This window comes from Ornithodoros turicata, unplaced genomic scaffold, assembly GCF_037126465.1.
Source record: "Ornithodoros turicata isolate Travis unplaced genomic scaffold, ASM3712646v1 Chromosome76, whole genome shotgun sequence".
In the NCBI taxonomy this organism is placed as follows: Eukaryota; Metazoa; Arthropoda; class Arachnida; order Ixodida; family Argasidae; genus Ornithodoros; species Ornithodoros turicata.
In genome coordinates, this window is record NW_026999391.1 from 623,569 (window position 1) to 643,941 (window position 20,373).

Genomic DNA, 20,373 nt, shown 5'->3' on the forward strand with positions numbered 1-20,373 from the left:
CCTTCCTACATCTCTACCGGTTCGCTGGATTTCTACCCATCTACACCAAATGTATAGTGACATGTCGGTAATGATACGTTGTACCGCTGTCACACGGCACTTTCAATGCGGTTTGAATCCAATCCGCATCGAGTTTCTCAAGAGCGTTCGGTGTGCGATGCTGCTACACGGTGCAACTCAATGCGTATTGAAAGGTTGGCTTGTCGACAGGCGGCGCTAACAGCCCCGGGTCAGTACGCTGGGATTGACAAATATGTTCCAAAAAGTCGAGAATAACCGCATCCGCTTCTGTATGGTGCGGTTTACTAAGCCTTTAAGGGGGGCGTGGTGTCGGTAGTGGTCGAGATTAAACAAATTAGCAAACGCAGTCGCCCGTCATACCTAGACTAAAACCGTAATCATGAAATTTCATGGGCTTGTATAGGAACATTTGCAAGTTAATGTAATGTTTTTGTTCAATACTACAAATTCGCTGATGCCAATGGCGGTCTTCAAGCTGGCTTGAGAATCTCAATCCCGTCTAACGAATTGGGTTAAGCAGGATCGGAGTTCGATCCGTCTCGAACGTGTCCGTGTATCAGCGCCGGATCCGCATTGAGCTCGAGGAGCATTGGCTCAATGCGGATCGAAAGTGTCCGTGTGACAGGGATATTAAGCTGTCATGACGTATTTGTAATAATGACCCCAATTTTTTTGCTGGCCCCCTCCCTTGATTGGGATCCCCCTCCTCCCCTGACTTCCGGAAACGTAGGTTTTCTGAGCCAAGACAACGTACTTGCGGGCGCAGTTGATGCACCACTACCTCAAATATTCCACCCTGCACCCCCCTGGAAAAAGAAAAAAATCCTAGAGGACCCCACGACTGACGCGAGGGGTGTCAGCAGGACGAGCCGCTCTCCAGTGGTACAAAGGTATTGGCTTATTCCACCAAAGTGAGGGCGGTCCTTCTTCAGAATATCACAAGAGCCGCAACAACAGTAAAGGCTACTTGACTGATTGTTCCTCTCGGTAACTGAATAAATATTTGAGGTGATTCCGAGAACGACGGGGAACAAAGAAAGCGGTATCGTCCGACGCTGGCCGATAAAAAGATGTTTTGCGAAGCACCGATAACATTACGATCATACCTCAGGGCAGCAGTGTCGGCTTACTCCTTGGACAAGTTAGACGGGACCTCACGACACCGGCCGCAATGGGGGTTGGCGAAGGTAAATAAGAACATTTTACTAGGGCCTATATGAATGTGTGACGTAGTATTGTAAAGGCACTAGCGCTTGAAAATCTTTTCTCCGATTCCGGTTTCCCAGTGATCCCGATTCCGATTTCGGTTCCCCATTCACGGCCGCAGATTTGCGATGCGGTGCTGATGGAACTGCTTAGCGTAGTCGGCCACACTCAGGCGGACAACGTTACGACCCGCAGGGGGGAACATGCGTCCTGTGCCCTACCTTTGTCTTAAAGTGTATGACGAAAACCCAGGGAAAATATCTAGACAGTATAGCCGGCGCGCGGATTCGAACCTGGGTCACCTTCCCGTCTCGGTGTGGAATACCATCACCTTTGTGATGCTGCCGACTACGTGAAGTAAATTAAGATGACAACGCACAAGGCAACGGTTGGCCGGACAACGGTCGACGTACCTTGGGTCGCTACGTCAAAAAAAAAAAAAAAAATTAGGCAGCGTCCATTCTCACGGCAACCGGGAGAGATCGCCAGGAGAATAACATCGCATCACAATTTCTCCCGGCGGACTCGCCTCATTGGCAAGCGGGAGTCACATGGTATGTGTGGTACGTCTTTGCACTTTCCGGGCGGTCTCGGTCCAGCATTGCCGTCCGTTTACCTTAGCTGTCTTTGATTCGTGAAACAGTGTAAGGGGCAGTGTAAAGGAGTGCAAACGAAGTGTACGACAGGTGCTGCCCTCGTGCGACGTGCACTGAACCCTGCCGAATAAAAAAGTGTACGCCTCAGATAGTTTCTCACAAACGTCCGTACTGCGTCGCAATTTTCTGAGCGATTACTGTCTATGAATTGACTCGAGGAGTACAAACAGGTAGACCTAAAAGGGGTTGATAAACCACATGTGACCCACTAAACGTATGGCTCCGTTTAACACGTTGTAGTTCATGGATTCCACATTCCTCATTTAAACTTTTTTTTTAGCAATTGGGTTTTTAATACTGCGATATTTTCGAGCAACCGCCGGCGATGGCGCCGAACAGCGCAGAGAGGCGTCGACAGACAGACGGGAAGTGATGTTTCAGAGGTGCACGCTTGCCCAAAGTACCCGAAGGTAACCATAACGAAGGCCGTTCTGTGGTGGCCGGCTCAATCGCTTCCGTCGCCAAAGAAACGGAAAGCTTTCTCTACGGTAAGACGTCGCTCCAGAAACGGGCGAGGAAGTAAAGAGTTGAGGGCGACGGAGGGGCCGCCCACCGTGCGACCTTCGAAGAGCTCAGTAACGCGGGATCGCAAAAACATAGCGTTTTGGCGTACATGTTTAGCAGATATAAATCAATGAATAGAACGTTCAAAGACGAAAGTCACAGAAGAGGTAAGCCAGCTGTAGGACTCGAAGCCACATCTTCTGGATTGCCGGTCCAGGGCTCTACCTATTGAGCTAAGCTAATACGCCTTCTCAGCCACTTCCATGGTGCGTCATTTGAAGAGACAAACCAACCACTCTCTCACTCATCCCCTCCTTCCACTCTTACATTTTTCTCACTCATACACACAATCATACGACGGGATCGATGCAGGCGGCAATCCAGAAGATGTGGGTTCGAGTCCTACAGCTGGCTAACCTTTTCAGTGACTTTCATCTTTCATCGTTAATTTCTTAGGCAAATTGAGGCTTTGTATGTATTTGTCGCTTCTATGTTGTTCCAGCCTCAGAACATCCGCTAGCTCAGAACATCAGTTCTTTCATGAATAGAACGTTATTTTTTCACAAGTGTCAAAATGGTTTCGCAACCCCTTTAACAAAATCGATTGCCAGTATGCGGCAGATCGATGATAGAACATCGCCGAAAACCACAGCTACCATATTCATGTCGTGTGCTCCACGGTGCACGCAACGTTGCACTAATCGATGCGCTTGATGTTAACGGGATTGTCCTATTGTCCTTTTGTCACTCACTTCTCGTCGGAAGGTCTGCAATGTATGAAATGCACATATATGTAGTGCACAGGAGGTAAATCGTTCCTTGATGATGAATTTTAAATGACACACTTTGCAAAATTCCGCATGGGTGCAGTTCCTGGCAAATGGATCTCAATCCTCACAAGTCAGTTGTCATAAGAGTTACTCGTCGGCGTGATCAAGTCAGGCTTGATTATTATTTAGCTGGCAAGAAAGTTCGTAATGTTTATAGTATAAGTACTTAGGACACATCATTCCGCAGATTTACGCTCGAATTCATATAGTACGCATCATACTATACATATCCAACAAGCAGCATCTAACGCATTAAAGCAACTTTATTTCCTTCGGAGGATGCTCCAAACACGCTGCCTCTGAAGTTCGACTAGCAGAATATCGATTGCTATACCTTTATACGAAGCATCTCACAAGAAGAGAAGACTAGAAAGTGTACAAAGAAAATCATAGCTCTTCGTTTTTAGCCGCTACCGGCGCGTGCTGGAATTCAGACAGCGACCTGCATGCAAAAGCAGAACTATCCACATTATGAGACAGAAGGCAATTCAACCGATTCAAGTACTTCTGTCGCGTAGTAAACAACGCACCCCGTGCACGTTGGACAAAAACAAGCGTCTCGCAGCAGATCTTCCAAAACAGCTACGAAGCATTGATTCTAACTCCTTTAAGCGGTTTCCTCTTAACAACCAGACATTCAAGTATTCTTGCTGTGAAGAAAAATATAAATGCTGCAACTTCGAATGATTCTGTCACTGCTCTCAAACGATAGTCCAGCTGATGCAATCTTATCACTGTCTGTGTCGCTCAATTATTTTTTAATTCACTATCGCCACATGTCGTACTTCATTTTTGCTTCCTTGCACCTTCGCGCGTTACCTCTTTTGCTCCGTCCATGTAATACTCCCTTGGGGCCAACAAAATGTTGATATAAATGAAAATAAATAGATTTTGCTGGCGATAATTGATACAGTGAGAGGTATTACTTGTTTCACTAGTTGCACAGATATTCCATCAGGGTCTGTTGAGCAGTGATGGCCACTAACTACTTCTACAGTAGTTTAGCTATAATTACTAACTACTTTGCGTTTGAGTAGCTTAACTAGTAGTTCAACTACTTTTCAGGGGAGTAGTTAAAACTACTCCTTTAACTACTGCAATGTAGTTTAGCTACATCTATAACTAGTTAACGTTGTCCATCAACACCAATCCCTTGAAATGTTCTTGGACACCTAAATATGAATCACAAGCAATGATAAACTTTGGCTCAAGCCATTCCTACGATCGTCAAATAGAAAGCTTGCGGCGAGATTCTTTCTGTGCCTACGCGATAAACTAAGTTGCAGAATTATTTCACAGCAAATGAGGCTTCACTAGACAGTGAAGTGAAGTGACATTAAAAGTGAAGATTTAGTACACATGCACGACACAATTGCTCTGCACCTCCGTTCTCATTAAAGAAGTAGCACAAGGTAAAAGTCAGAAGCACAATCGTGCCGTAAAGATTGCGACAAAATCGGAAGTAGTTGGCGTCTTCAGTAACCTAACTACTGTAGTTGACTACTTAAGGTAGTAGTTTAACTAGTAGTTGCCACTACATTTCTGCAAGTAGTTGATAACTACTTTTTAACTACAATGAGGTAGTTTAACTACATGTAGTTAACTACTGGCCATCACTGCTGTTGAGATTATGCTGCTTTAACTTTTAACAGTAACTGTAACGTCAACAGCATCAGTGCGACTCACCCAGAAATGTCGGCGAATGATTATCATTGATCGTTAACGTTGTTCTAAGCGAGGCGTGTGTTGAATAATATTCAGTATGAGCGGATATGGTGGCGAAAAAATATGTCAAGTATACGTATCAAGTATACTACTTGGCCGTTGGTGGCTGAGTTATATGCACTGTAAATTTCAGAACACCTTTTTTGGTGTGTTTGAGGTGTAATTGGGGTGTAACATTGCATATACTCCCCTATTACACCTTCTATTAAAAAACAGTCACCAGAAGTGGTGTTAATGGGGTGTTAGTGTTTCGAAACACCCTCTTTCCAACGTGTTATCACATTTTGGTGTAAATATGGTGTAAATGAACAACATATATACTAATGAGACTTTTATTTGGGGGATATCCACAGTGGGTGAAACACGTGTTCCAGTTTGACATTTTCTTAAGAAAAGGCAATGAATGGATATGTGGCGAATAACGAATTACCTTGTTGTGCTGTCAGTACCTAATATTTACGACATGACTTCATCATTCACTAATACCATAAAGTAAAAAATACTTGTCCTGCCAAATGTTTTTGTGGACATTATGTCAGATGTCAGCCCAATACAATGCGGTAACCAAGTGCAGTGCATATTCAGCAAAAAAGAATTACGATAAAGGATTGGCAGAGCAAAAAGTTGTGTGTTCACAGAACAGAGGAAGAGAGCATTTGCATAACGAATGCAAGGGTACAGACTGCACTAACAAACACGAAACCATGAAGAACTGTATGTTCAAGTGAACAAAATTTGTACTAATATCTGTATTTATTAATTTTATTTTTATTATGTTTTATTTTATTTATTTATATGTATTCATCTGTATCATCCGTATCATTTATTTATCTGTATCAGTTTGGCTTACAGTGGTTGCTGGAATTAGATTGCTGGAATTCCAAAGCCCAGCCATGGCATCTTCAGACATTCCTCAAACGCGTTCGCGGACTTCATTTCGCCGTGTATCATATACGACACATGGTGCACTCCATTTACACCCTTTCCAGGAGGGTGTACAGATTCCACTGGGTGTAGGATTACACCAAAAAGGGAGTCAGTTATGATACCGTTGAAATACACCAATTTGGGTGTAAGGAATACACCTTTTCTGAGGGGTGTAGCTTTTCCAAAGGGTGTTGATATACACCAAAAAGGGAGTCAGTTATGATACCGCCGAATTACACCAAAACGGGTGTTTTGAAATTTAGTGTGTGGGGCACTTGTGCGATGTTCGATGCCATTTGCTTCGAAGGAGCGTTTGGTTTCCACCAATATGAATGCAGAGCCATTATCCGAAATGACTTTATGTGGGATTCCGAACGTCGCAGAGATATGTCGGTGCTGTTCAACCACGGCCGCGGCCGTAGTTCTTCCTGACTTCCAGCAATTTGGTATACGCGTCAACCACCAATAGGTTCGGCTGTTGCCTGGTTCGATGAAGTCAATGTGCCTTGTCTTCCACGGTTCCTCTGGTCTTGTCCACTGTGGTGGCGGAGCCCCAGGTGGAGAACGGTGATCCACCTGACATTTGGAGCAGCTACGGGCGAGTTGCTCGATGTCACCATCAATTCCCGGCCACCACATGTAGCTGCGAGAGCAAGCCTTCATCGTTACAATACCCCTGTCTCCCGAATGCACAAGCCTCAAGGCTCGCCGTCGGGCAGCCGGGGTATAACGGCCCTTGTAACTCTGGTCACACAACCAGCTTGCGTAGCCAGTTCCCGAACACACCACTTATATTGCTTGAAGACTTGTCCCCGTAACTTGAGAAGGTCACCGGTTCGCAAGCTATGTGAACTTTTGACAGCATTGTATCTTGCTGTACCATGGTCTCCAGAAGTGAAGTCGTGAAAATAGGTCCTTCTAGAGTGTCCAGCAGCAGTAAGACTCCCGGGCCGTACGGTTCGTTTTTCCTGTATGGTAACGGCAACCGGCTTAAGACGCCTGCATTTTGGTTAACAGACTCCTTGCGGTAGATGAGCTCGTAGTCATACGACCCCAATTTCAGACACCAGCGTGTCATCCTTGGTGACATGTGAGGCATCGGCTTCTGACGTACCATTATGCCAAGCAGTGGTCATTGGTCAATGTAGATGCTGAAATTCCTTCCGGTGACGTACTGATTAAATTCTTCTACAGCAAAAACCACGGCTAGACCTCCCCGACCTAGTCTGGTCTAGTTTTATTCTGTCGGCCCCAACGTGCGTGATGCGAAGGCAATGGGCACTTCCCACTTGCCGTTGCCAACTTGATCCAGTACAGCACCTAATCTGTACGGCGAGGCGTCGCATTCGATTACTCATGGCTTCGAGACGTCGTAGTGTGCGAGCACAGTACACTCCTTGACCAACTTATGGTCTTCGAACGCCGACTGGTGCCTTGCAAGCCATTGTCATTTCTTGCCTGCTTTCAGGAGTTCATATAAATCGCGTGCTATATCTGCTCGGCTTCTGAGGAAGCGATCTTAAAACCACAGGAGGCCGAGGAAGGATTTCAGTTCGGTCTTGGACCTGAGTGGTGGTGTCTGTTGCACTAATGTTCCTGCGGGCGACCGCAGCGCCAGCTGCCTTCCTCTAGTGTAGAGCGGTCTTACTAGACGGTCGTGTCCGGCGTGTTCCCTGCCTTCCCGCCGCAGCGGGGACGTCGTCTCTTTTGTGGAAAACCTTGCGCCACGATTTCTCAGGGCCGCAGTGTAAGTGGCACATGCCTATGTACGGAAATCCCTCCGGCTACGCGACCACAAATGGCGCTGCAGAATACGGTTCGGAATGCCCTCAGACGTCGTGAAACAGGCTCACTGCTGTGTCGTCTGCTTCCTGTTGGTGCTCAACGTAGGGAACTGCTTATGCGTCGCACTGTCCAACTCCATGCGTCCCACAGACACAGAAACAGATTCTCGCACTGAACCTGATTCTCTCCAGCCGTTCTAATCACATGCCCCAGCTTAATTGTGTAGTCATTTTTCCTCACTCGTCCGTTCGCAGTCTCTTCCCATATATGTTACTGGCTCGAAGGTTTCACTTCTCTCAGTTTTTCTGATTCTGTGTTCCTTCCTTTTTTTACTTTTGTTCACCGTTCCCTCCATTCCTTTGTTCCTCCATTCCTCCCCGTTCCATTACATGTTGTGCGTAGTGCGAGGAAGATGAATAGATTACATTAAAAAGATGCGCGTGCCACCAAGCGCGCGGCGCAAAGCAGCATGGGAACCTTGAGGGATACTGCTCTGTCGTCTGCTTCGGTTATGGTTTACCCCGGCTGACGTGCGCATACTGGGGAATGTTGTTGTTCTTCATCTACCTCCGACTCTGGCACTCTCGTAATGCTTTAAGGCACTTGAAGTTCCTGTGAGCCCTTGCGTGTCACAGGTGGCGCTTGCTTTTCGAAAATGGTTTACTAGGTCTCGATGGTCTAATGGGCGAGGGCAGTACTATTTTTGAAATGTGATGCGGGCAAGCTTTCGCTTGTCCCATCCTACAGTTGGCAACACGACTGGTCTATTATATTCGATATATATCGTTCGTTCGTCTCGACCTTGTGCTGCATCACATTCGGTGGACGTACGGGCTGCAAACCCTGTATGAAAGCCTGTGTTGCATAAAGGAAGGAGTTGCCTCAGGACAGAAGCCGCCGAGGAGAAGAACAGTCTCTGTTCGAAATATCGGCGGCTTCTGTCCTGAGGCAACTCCTTCCTACATTCTACCGGTTCGCTGGATTTCTACCTATCTGTGTTGCATAAAGTTGTTCGTCATGTTTCATTCCCCGTGATTTTTAAATTTTTTGCACCCAGGGAAAAATGTGAGCATTTATAACTAATTCCCCAACCTGGTTCGGGTGGTAGGGAGGTCTAGACGGTCTGGATGAAAACCATTTCAAAATTTCAAAATAGCCGCCATCTTCTAGCTCGTGAATTCTGGGAAGGGTCTGCGAGCTCGCCCTCCAAGCTCCGAGCGAAGCGAGCTGTCTCGGAGGTGACTCTGAGTCAATATACAAACATAGAGCGGGCGGATCTGGGCCAATTTCCATACGCTTTCGAGCCAGCTCCATGACGATATATCCACACCGAGCTTCAATGTGGTGCCGAACGGACAAGTCTGGAGCAGCGAAGCGCAAGCGCTCGGCCCTTATCGCCGGGGTGAAGAAGACGATGATACGTCACGTTTGGTCACGTGACTCGGGAAAACATATTGCCGCACCAGAGTTATTGTAGCAGGGCATGCCGTGAGTTGTTGCAGTGCGCATTCAATTACGAACCTATATTGTAAAAACACACGCTGTTGGCTCATTCGGCCCGCAGTATGACGCTTGTAACGCATCCCCATGTTTTCCCGAGTCACGTGGCTCAAAGGCGCTCAAAGGGTGCGCGTGACGTCATCTGCACGAGCCTCATTCCTGTGTTCTATCACCGTCTTCTTCACCCCGGCGATAAGGGCCGAGCGCTTCCGCTTCGCTGCTCCAGACTTGTTCATTTCGGAATCCAAACGCCTAATGACCGCTGTTTTTGTATCAATTCGTTACGCCAAGGATGACTAACGTTTCCTCGTACAGTAATCCCCCAGCAGTATCAACTTTCAAAACAGCTCACGTCTGACGACGACCTCTTTTTCTGACCTTTTGGTGACCGGACATAACCTGTTCACCAATCGAGGTTAAAAAGTCCTGGGCTCACTAATGTAAGAGCCTGAGTCCCAAACGTGTTCTCCCTCTGTGTTCCCAAACTCAGGCTTTTACATTATGGAGTTCATACACCAGCTTCGCTGCATGTACGCCATTTTGTCAAATAGGCTAGGGTTTTCCAATTCGTATACACAAAACGTGTTCACTGTTCAGAAATCCAGGGTTCATAAAACGAGGGGAACGTGGAATTATGTAATTAATTAGCTACTAATTAGTTCATGATTTAGCTAATTGGGTAATTCTTTGCATGCCTCATTTTAATAATTCGTTACTAATTATATAAAACATTGCTAATTGCTCATCACTTAATTGTCAGATAACTAAATCAATCGGCAAAGCAACACCCAGGACACAAAAAGTAAGTAATGATTCGCCCATACATACTCCCACGTTATGTGGTTACATACCCCAGTCATATGTCGGCACAGTTCCCATAGAAGTCGGCCCAGGACGCACATTCTCCGGGGGCGTCAGTCGTGACGTTGCCCGCCTGTGTGAGGCCGACAACGGCGAGCCCTTTCACCATCACCACCACCACCACCACCGGTTACATACACCGCTTGACACAAACTGGTTCACTCATAAGTGCCATCGCATTCAAAAGTAGCGCGACTACAGGCGTGACGGCGTTGCGTACAATACTGCCTACTGTACGTACAGTAGGCTGCGGTAGGAAGAGAGGAAAGTGTCTTTGGGCACTGAAAATGCACATGCGAAATTCTCGAGGAATGAGATCCCCTTATTGTTGCAAAATACCAGCAGATAGGAAAGACAGAGATGGGTTGGTTTTGTCTGTGTGAATGAACCTTTTGGTCGAGAAGTAATCAACTACTCAGTAAATTCGCGTTTTCTGCCAAATCGAAACCGCACAGCGGTGGCACAATGAACTAGCCGAACCAGGTTCACTGGGCCAACCCTGCATTCACTTGCACAGAAGTTGCTGCTTTTCGTGTGGGTTGCTGAGCTGATTGGCAAACCTATTACATCTGCAATGACTGTGCGTGTGTAGCAGAACTCTAGCAGCGGTACTGTCTCCATATCTCAGTAACTTTTTTTCTCAATTACACTCAAGATCTGTGCACTTCACGTCAGGAAGGGCAGCAAAACCTTGCCTGGACAAAATAGAACAGATGTGCTTCAAAGTTGAGTAGCCATTATGTGTAAGAAAACGAAAGGGATAGCGCCAAAAAGTATACCAAGCCAGTTTTCTAAATGTACATTTAAATCAGCGCGTCAAATCACTCGGGGAAAGAACGCAGAAAGAATGCGACGTTCCGTTAAGGTTTCCTAAAAATATACGCACCAGTGCTACACGGGTGTGGCAACATTACCCTGTAAATGCTAAACTAGATTCGTACACTCGGCACACCTATACACTCTAAGAAAAAAAAGGAGTAAAACGGGGAGTAATTGCAGCTTTTACTCCCCTAGTCTGCAAATACTCCCCATTTTAGTCCCCTAACCCGACATTTAGTCCCGACATATACTCCCCAGGGCTGGAAATTGTCACTGAACTTCGCGAATGGTCTCCTGAATGCAACAGTCTACGTAAATATGTGCCCTTGGTCAATTTGAAGGACATAAGGCTATGCAACTCAGCCAACGTAGCAATTTTCCAGCCACAGAGAGTAAGAAACAGTTAGCGCATCTTTCTTCGCAAATTGTGCCCTATGTATGGCGCAAGATTTTATATCACTCGATATATCACGGTTGACGGTTTGCTTCAAAGTATTTTCATGCATGCACACGAATTATGTACTTGAGACTCTTACAACAGCGCGTGAAATGCAGTCTCCACTCTGTGACATTCATTTACTCTCGTGCATTTACTCCCGAAAGGGACTATTTTTTGCAGCAATGCATTTAGTCCCCAAAAGGAGTAAAAGTACTCCTTTTTTTCTTAGAGTGTATCTGACCTGTAAAGAGCAGCAACACAGTGGTCGCGTGCTTGCATGTCTGACATTCCTGCAGTTCCGGACACTCACTGCTCGCTATTTCGGTCTGAAGTCCATCTTCACGAAGTGTGGCCGATCAAACACGCCGGAACTTCGCAAATAATACGCGACAACTATATAGCCTTCTCTTTGGACAACTCGATTACGCCTGCCAGAAGTATATTAGAAGCGTTTAATACTAGTTCGCCTTCAACGCATCGAGAATCAACGTCACAGTTCAGAAATCTCAAAATCGAAACCGAGCGAGAACCTGGATACCTCCGCCGTGTTTCAGTTTACATGCCCCACCTACAGGTCATGCAGCAAACAACAACTTTATTACAAGACGATGAACAGGTCACGCAAAACGCAAATAGATTACCCAAAATTGCAATCAGACTACTCGAAAAATCACTTGCTCGCGAAACCAATCAATCTGTCGCAAAATTACTCAAAACGTAATAGATTACGCAAGTATACTTGTAACCTGTTATGGGAACAAGTCTACCCTCTTGTCCAGAAGCGGACACACGTGAGACGATGCACCGGTACTGGGAATATTTCAACCCGTCCATGGAGAGCATGATGCTGGACCCCAGGGCCCACATCCTCAACGAAGACGAAAACTCCGAGATCCTTTCCTTCTTGCCAGACATCACGGGAAAAAGCGTCCTCGAACTTGGAGCAGGAATAGGGTAAGCCATGTGGGACAAAACATAGATTATCGGCTGCCCAAAAATTTCGAAATCATTCCTGTTTCAAAAAATTGGAGTGAACACATCACCGCCATCTTCTGTCATGGAATGCCGAACCTGTCGCCTTGCAGATATAATCCCTGCGTCTTTAAGGTAGAGCACGAGACTGTCATTCGAGTACTCTTTAGGTACAGCATAAATATTGCCCACATTTCTGGCGTACGATATTCCACGATCGATATTAATAAAACTAACAATAATATAGAGGGAGCTTTCACCTCTTCTTTAGGACATTATTGTGTACGCAGCATTGATGTACACATGTCGATGAATATCTCCCATGAAGTTAACGCACAAATGGACCATATCGAGGCGAAACAATTTACGACGGTGCAATTTCACCACAGGAGGTTCACGGGGAAACTGGCTGCCAGGGCCGGTCACGTAACAGCTGTTGACTTCATGGCGTCGTATGTGGAACATAACCGACAGAGGAACGGCCATATGCCCAACATCGAGTTCCATCAAGCGGATGTTGTGGTGCTGGAGCTCCCCGCGAAACGGTAAGCGACCAATAAAGTATTTATCGGCTAATATATCTGGAGGCCATTGAAATATCTGATGACTACCTCTGCCCAGGCAACAGATAATAGTATTGGGGCGATATTGGAAAAATGTCGGGAATATGGGTCCCATATTGCACGTATGCACCAAATATTGGCTGAAAATGGGACGAACCCGTGTTGGGTACTTTTACCAAATGCCCTACCATTTAGGTGACGACGTCCAAACGGTAGGGCACGTTGTTTGGATGGCACGTTGGATGTTGTGACATCCAACAACTTCCCACAGAAGATACATATTGTTCGAAAGAGCCTACATCTGGGAAATCACACATATTCAAGATAGGGCAAGTCGCCATCTTGACCCTGGGAACGAGGTCAACCGGAAGTCGCGCATACGCTTGTAATGAATTACGCTGTTATTCGTAAATTTCCATGTGAGGTTAGGTTACGTATGCTGACGAACGGCGACGCCGTCGGTTAGGTCGCTGCACCATTGCAGAAGCCTTGAGTCAGGCGAAACAACCGTCGCTGCACCAGCTGCATTTCCGTCTAAGCCTCGTTCGCAGGGCTAGATCTGAGCGTGCCCTATCTTGAAGATGTGTTCTAACCCAACATCTGGCAATCCCACTGTAACATCAAGTGTAACTTGGCTTTTGCAGCTGGTGCACACAGCAGCCGTCATCTTGCTTCGCGATGCCAATCGGTCGTAGCTACACTGTTAGAAATATTTATACCTTTTAGGGTATAAACGGTTTGTCCCAGGGCGCATACCTTTTGAGGTATAAACACTATACCTCCTTGGAGGTATAGTGACTTTTTACCTTCCCGAAGGTATATTATTTGCACCTCATTGTATAAACATATATCCCCTTGAAGGTGTATTTTCAAACCCGGGGTGTAATCTTCGAAAAGTGGAATATTCGATTTATTTCAGCATTATATAAGAGTGGCATTTTCCTGATCTAGCTCGTAAAAAAATTAGAACAAAATAATATTGAGCGACAAGTGCTTTAATAATAACAACTACCGCGAGAAGGAAAAGAAAGAAAATATCTGGACACACACGCACGCACACAAACGTACCCACAAACTCATATTCACAAAGTGCAGGTGTAAAATGTAGAGAAGTGCTCATGCAGATTACTCGCCACGCAGGATGCAACGTGGGAGGATTTGGTGGAGAACAGATACTGGTATAATACATCGTGGCTTCGCAAAATGCGGGGCGCCTTCGCCCGGCGAGCAACTGTATGAGTGAGGACGCGTAGATTTGGTCATTTCAGGAACAAATTGCATGCTGCTATAAACCATTCCCCCTATTAATTACGATGCAACTGTACTACTGACTGTGTTTCCTAATTAAATTACTGCTTAGCTGAGATGGTACTGTTTCCACCACAAATCAATGTGGTTACTACAGGTTCATATCTAAAGGTATACAAAATACCGAAGGTATAAACGCAAGAGCGAAGTACGTTATTATACCCTCAACCCGCGTGGAAGGTATAGCCTCGGCGATTTATACCTCCCAGATGGTTTAAACGGGGTATAGACGTTTGTGATGACGTATAAATATGGTAGTTTAGTCCTGGTTTATACCTTCGTTATACCTCTTCTATACCTTTTCTTCTAACAGTGTAGGGAATAAAACGAAACGACTCAGAACGCGTGGTCGTTTCAGCGAAATCGTGCGTCCTACCAATCGTATTGCGCATGCGTGGCATTGGGATTTGCCGTTTCATTAGAGCGAAAATATCGGTGGTTATAGTCTATAATGACAATGGAAGCAGGTCAAGTAAAACCTGCAATGTCCGATAGAAAGGGATATCTGTTCTGTAACGCTAGGTGCCTTGAAGTTACTGGGGATGCAGTGCTAGGTTGCTGAATAGTATGTCATCACCATCACGAAAATGTTTTGCTGCTTTGTACTCTAGGAACGGGTTGTAAGCTTTGGGTCATATAGTATTGCGATCCTAATGAAGGATTCTGATGAAAGGTGTGAGGTCGGAGGGTAGTTCTGTTGGATTACTTGGATCCTTGAGGAAGACGGGCACTGTACCTGTTCTTCGTTTCTAGAGTGAGGCAGTGTTGTTTTTGTAATATGTGGAACAAGGTTCAGTTCGAAAATCTCAACGAAAAAAGAAATGAAAAGACGAATTGAATATTATTACTTCTAGTGGTTAATATTACACCCGATAATTCATTATTATTACGCGGACTCATCATCAGCATTATCACAGAAGAATAAGCACAATACCACCAAAGTGGGCTTGCCAATATATGCAGCCCATATTGGTCCAATGGGGAGCCCGGTTGTGCTTTTCATGTGGGACCAATATTGGCAACCTATATGGAGCCGATATTGGCGAACCTGCCAGCCTACATTGGAACAATATTGGGTCAATATTGGTGTGCTGCATGCGTGCTGAATGCGTACCTGGTAGAGGTATTCGACACAAAAAGCACAATTTCAACTGGGGCCCGCAAATCGTACCAGTCACGTTACTTCATCTGCATACACACACACACACACACACACGCTGGTGGCGGAGTTGGCTATGGAACTGCTTGAAGCATTCGACCACGTTCAGGGGCGGCAACATCACGACTATCGCAGGGGACGACTGCGCGTCCAGGGCCGACTTGACAGGGAACTGTGCCGACATTTGTCTTAGAGGGAAAACGTCGAGACAAGCACAGCTGGCGCCTGGATTTGAATTCGTATCACCTCGCAGTGTCGGCGTGCAATACGATCATCATAGCCACAAGGCCACGGGAGCTGGCCACATCCCCTGTATTCGTCCTTGTGGTTTCGACCGTGCAGTATCCGTGTATTCACACGAGCGACATCCTCGCGGAATATTCTAACTGAAGAAAAAAGCAAAAACACTGCTTACAGAGACGAAGTTCCGTCCCGTGTTGTGTGAGCATTCATACGGCGCGGAATATCGGGGGTGGCGAACTGCGCATTTAGCAGACGACACTTAGCAGACGACACCGTTAGCGTGTTTTCCTGTCGTCTGCTACGGAATATCTTGTGGTTGCGTAGCAGGATATTCCCCCACCGTTTGTAGTGTACGTGAAGTGCACATGTTTGAGCGCTCGCGTTCACGTGACAGCAGAAAGCAATGACGCTTTTCGCATCTTCCGCTTCTGGTGAAATGTCGCTGTGTGAATACACGGTATGTGCAGTGCCTTCTGCCGTTGTGCCCATGGCGTCGTCGTCTTCTTAGTCCGCCATCATCGTCTTCCTGGAATGGACATACAGTCACAGTTTCCTCATACGAATTGTCGAGTGACGTAAAGCATGCAGCTGCCTGCCAGGTTGTCTCTTGTGGCAGTCCCGTCATCGAGCCACGCGAGTATTTTTACAGTCCGCTATTCCCAGCTTGAACACTTGACCCTGAAGTCGGTTGTAGATACTAACGATCATCCGGAGAATGACCCAAAGTTGAGAAGCTTCGTGAAACAAACAGCATCGATCAGTTCAGGGGTGTCTAAAGTTCTCTTAATAATTCAGAACTTCGACTGTTTCAGCTTCGACATTGTATTCAGCAACTGGTTATGCATGTACCTCAACGACCAGGAATGCAAGCAGCTCTTCGAAAAGATCCTAGGCTGGCTCAAGGACGACGGCCAAGTATTCCTGAGGGAGTCATGCTACAAGCCTTCAGGTAGTAGCAAAACATAAATAAAATCAGTCCTGTATGTTCTTTCGTTGGGCCTGACCGAGCTCCCTGTGCAGGAGATACCAAGAGATCGACAAATCCTACTTACTACCGCAGCCCCGCACAGTACTATGACATGATCCGAGCAAGTCATCTCCATGAAGGCGATACTACGTTTCTCTTCGTCATGAACAAAGTGGCGAACGTAAGAGCGTACATCAAGGTAAGTCTACGTAAAAGTTGCATTGGATGGAATCATAAAATTGTGGGGGCTATATGTAGTCAATAGCTCCACCATGTCGCCAACTATCTTCCCAGTCGTCTGTGAGGAAGTATTATATAGAACCCGAAATCAAGACGGCCTTATCGTCTCTGGTTGATGCTTGTCCTAAGTGACTCAGTTGCTTCATGCTGTCCTCCATCCGTACTGGGGGTCTCATGTGTCTAATTTTTACTATGATTGCTGTTTATTGTTGTATGGTATACATTACGAGTTATAGGCTTTGTCAGTTTCATATTATTCGTTAGCATTTTCCTGAGTATCTGTGGACTGGGGGACAAAGTGTAGGAGTTGAAGGGGGGAGTATCGTTGGTCAAGGGGTAACCTCCGTTAGGCAGCCGTTGTGTGCAGCTGCTATGGTTTTGCTCCATCATAGATCGTTGGTAGAATAGGTTTGACTATTTGACTTTCAATTTCATTACCGTGTGTTGGTTAAAGCTTGTGTTCACGTGTGTTGTAAGTCACACTCCGTCACGCTTCCTGAACAGTAGAGTCAGACACTGTCAGTTGTTGCAACAGTGTCACGCTCAGCACATACAACACAGCACAGTCTTGTAAATGGGAAAGCCACGCCAGGTCAAGTGCGCTATTTCCATGCGAGCTCAATGTTTGTACGCTGACGAGTACATCGTCGCATCACGCCGTTCCCATGAATGAGCGCCGCCAAGGCACTGTTTTCTATTCCTCACTGTGACCGATTCGTTTTGAATCGCGTACTTGGGCATGCCTTCTGTTGTACCGAGAAAGACCTAAAGCACACCGTCCGCCCATTGACGACGTGTTTCGACCAGTTGCGTCCAGTTTGGACGAGAGCGTGCATAACCAAACGCATGATTTAGTCTACGTACACTCCACTCACTGTAGTGGCAGTAATCCAAACGTTCGTCTTTCTTCGATGTGCACGCATTGGGGTGTTCGCTTTGCACTGCGCATTTTAGTCGAAAAAAAGTACTGTACTCTTTGGAGCACTGCAAAACGCGTACAAAATGTGACAGCATTTTCAGCGGACGAAGGGCGCTCCCTGAACTTTGATTGTGCATGATTTGCGTGTGGCACAACGGAAAACCCGACCACAGGTCGCCATGCGCCTCGTCCGGAAACACGGGTTTGCCACGCAAACATGTTGACTTGTTAACGTCGCCCTACTCTTTGGTGCGTACTTCTGGCTGAGTGCAATGGGGGTACGCTTTGTCGCACGAAGCTTCCCGGCATTATTGGGCGCACACCGCTTCCCAAGCAGCACAGACCGTTGGCAGCCGCTCGGGCCAATGAAGGGCGGAGACCCTGACAAATCGGACGCCAGCCGCCTTCCAGGAACGGTCCTACGTACGTTTTGCAACACCGGAAGGACAAAGCGCCGATCAGGACTCACGGTCCTTTCTCTCGAGTCTTTCCCGAGAGCGTCCCATTACCCTACCCCCCACGCATTCTGTTGTAGATTCTTTTAATTTTGAATTCGATTTACGTATATTATTTGAAGAACAGTAAGCACAAGTAATCTGTAATCTGAAGAGCGTTTTATTAAGACATGATGGACTATATATATACCGGGTGTTTCAGTTAAATCCCCGGGCTAAATAATTCGCGAACCGGTGCACCAATCGAATAACTTTCTTTTTTACAAGTATCTGTCCAATACCGCCTACAAGATGCGCACCGCGTGAACGAGCGGGAGGCGCTCATTATTTAAATAAAAATTCAAATGAGTTTCGTGAAAAAAGCTAATTTCTAAAGCAGGGCGCCGTCACCATTAAAATTGGTACTACTCCTTTTGGGACCTTCAGTGGACACCTTTTAGAGAAAAATCTGCCACCGAAGCGCGTCATTTATTGCAGTAATTAATTGGTTTCGGTTAACGTGTTTTTGTCGCGGCTGGTCGCGGCGAAGCGGAAAAGGACGTAATTCATTGGTGTAATTCATTGGTGTAAGGACGTAATTCATTGGTGGACATGGGAGTGAAAGAGCGTCCTTTTGCGCTTCACCGCGACCAGCCGCGACAAAAATATGTAAACCGAAACCAATTAATTACTGCAACAAATGACCCGCTTCGGTTGCAGATTTTTCTCTAAAAGGTATCTACTGAAGGTCCCAGAAGGGGTAGTACCCATTTTAATGCCGAGGGCGCCCTGCTTTAGAAGTTATATTTTTTCGCGAAACTCATTTGAATTTTTATTTAAATAATGAGCGCCTCCCGCTCATTCACGCGGTGCGCATCTTGTAGGCGGTATTGGACAGATACTTGTAAAAAAGAAAGTTATTCGATTGGTGCACCGGTTCGCGAATTATTTAGCCCGGGGATTTAACTGAAACACCCGGTATATATATATATATATATATATATATATATATATAACCAGGGGCATGGCCGAGCGGGCTAAGGCGTCCGCTCGTTGGTGGTAACCAAGGTCGTGCTGTAGACTGGAAGGTGGTGGGTTCGAATCCTACCGCCGGCTGTGCTGTCTGAGGTTTTCCCTGGGTTTTCCGAAGACTTTCCAGACGAATGTCGGCACAGTTCCCCCTGAAGTCGGCCCAGGACGCATACTAACCCCCCTGTCCCCCACTCCTTCCTGCTGTCCTCTCTCCGTCTGTCCACATCTGTACACCGCTCATAGCCACTGTTGCTTCGCGGCGCTAAAATGCAATAAAAAATATATATATATAGAACAAATAGGTTAATATATCAGACGGCTACGAAGTTGAATAAAAGTGAAATAATAAAACTTGGACTACAGATTACAGGAACGTTAACAAAAACTAATTTATTTAATGGGCAATTTAACACATAGATTAAAAAAAGAATGGTCGACGTTTCGACAGTGGCACTGTCTTTGTCCTGACGAAGACAGTTCCTCCTACTTCCTCCTCCTCCTAGTTCCTCCTACTTCCTTCCTCCATATATTTTTTGTTATTGTCTGATTTTCATGAGTTGCGTGGGTCGGCCCACGATGGGTAGGGGGGCTCGGGCCCCCCTAGCCCCCCCCCCCCTGGGTACGCCACGGCTAACACGCCTTGCTCAAAATATGAAATGCCAAAACCTCTCCTTGACGCAATGTGTAATGGTGCACTTACTCTAAGCCTTTCCCAATAAAATGTCCCAGTCAACTTTGAAATAACACTGCAAATCTAAAACACCATCGCACAATCTGCGATAGCGTACAACGTGTATTCTACGTCCGCTCGAGATGCCGCTCAAAAACACCTAGAATGAACAAAAGTTTTGAACGGTATTTCTACGTTGATGTTTGGGTTTTCTACGTTGATAAAACATTTATTAAACGTTTTGAATTACTTTTTCGTGAACTTTCGTGAACTTTTGGTGAACTTGGAGCAACGACATACGGACAGGAGGACAGCACACCATCATTCTGTGCGTGTGCGGTTGCTCCAAGTCCACGAACGTCACCTGTTTATTCTACGCTATCTATTGCTACTTCTTCCTACAATGATACGTTAAAGTTCCACTTCTGTACTGGCGCAAAAGAGCAGGTATCTTGAGACCTAAATGTGTCCAAATACAATACTACAAACGTGCAATAGTGAATAGTCAAGAAGGCAATGAGGGGAGTGTCCTTTTATGTGCACGTTCATTAAAATTTGAAAACAATTTGTGAAACATGTACAAAAAAGGATCA

The 20,373-nt window shown here is 46.1% G+C and overlaps 1 protein-coding gene across 2 annotated transcripts; it reads left to right on the forward strand.

Annotated features, from left to right (window-relative positions):
• Positions 1-1,096: 1,096 nt before the first annotated feature.
• Positions 1,097-16,684, forward strand: LOC135374559 (uncharacterized; the record flags this gene model as incomplete). Of its 2 annotated transcripts, none has more annotated exon segments than XM_064607499.1 (5): positions 1,097-1,208; positions 12,056-12,227; positions 12,635-12,790; positions 16,331-16,467; positions 16,539-16,684. In XM_064607499.1, coding segments are annotated over 5 exon segments (627 nt in total), but the record flags the coding sequence as incomplete, so codon positions are not given.
• Positions 16,685-20,373: the final 3,689 nt, after the last annotated feature.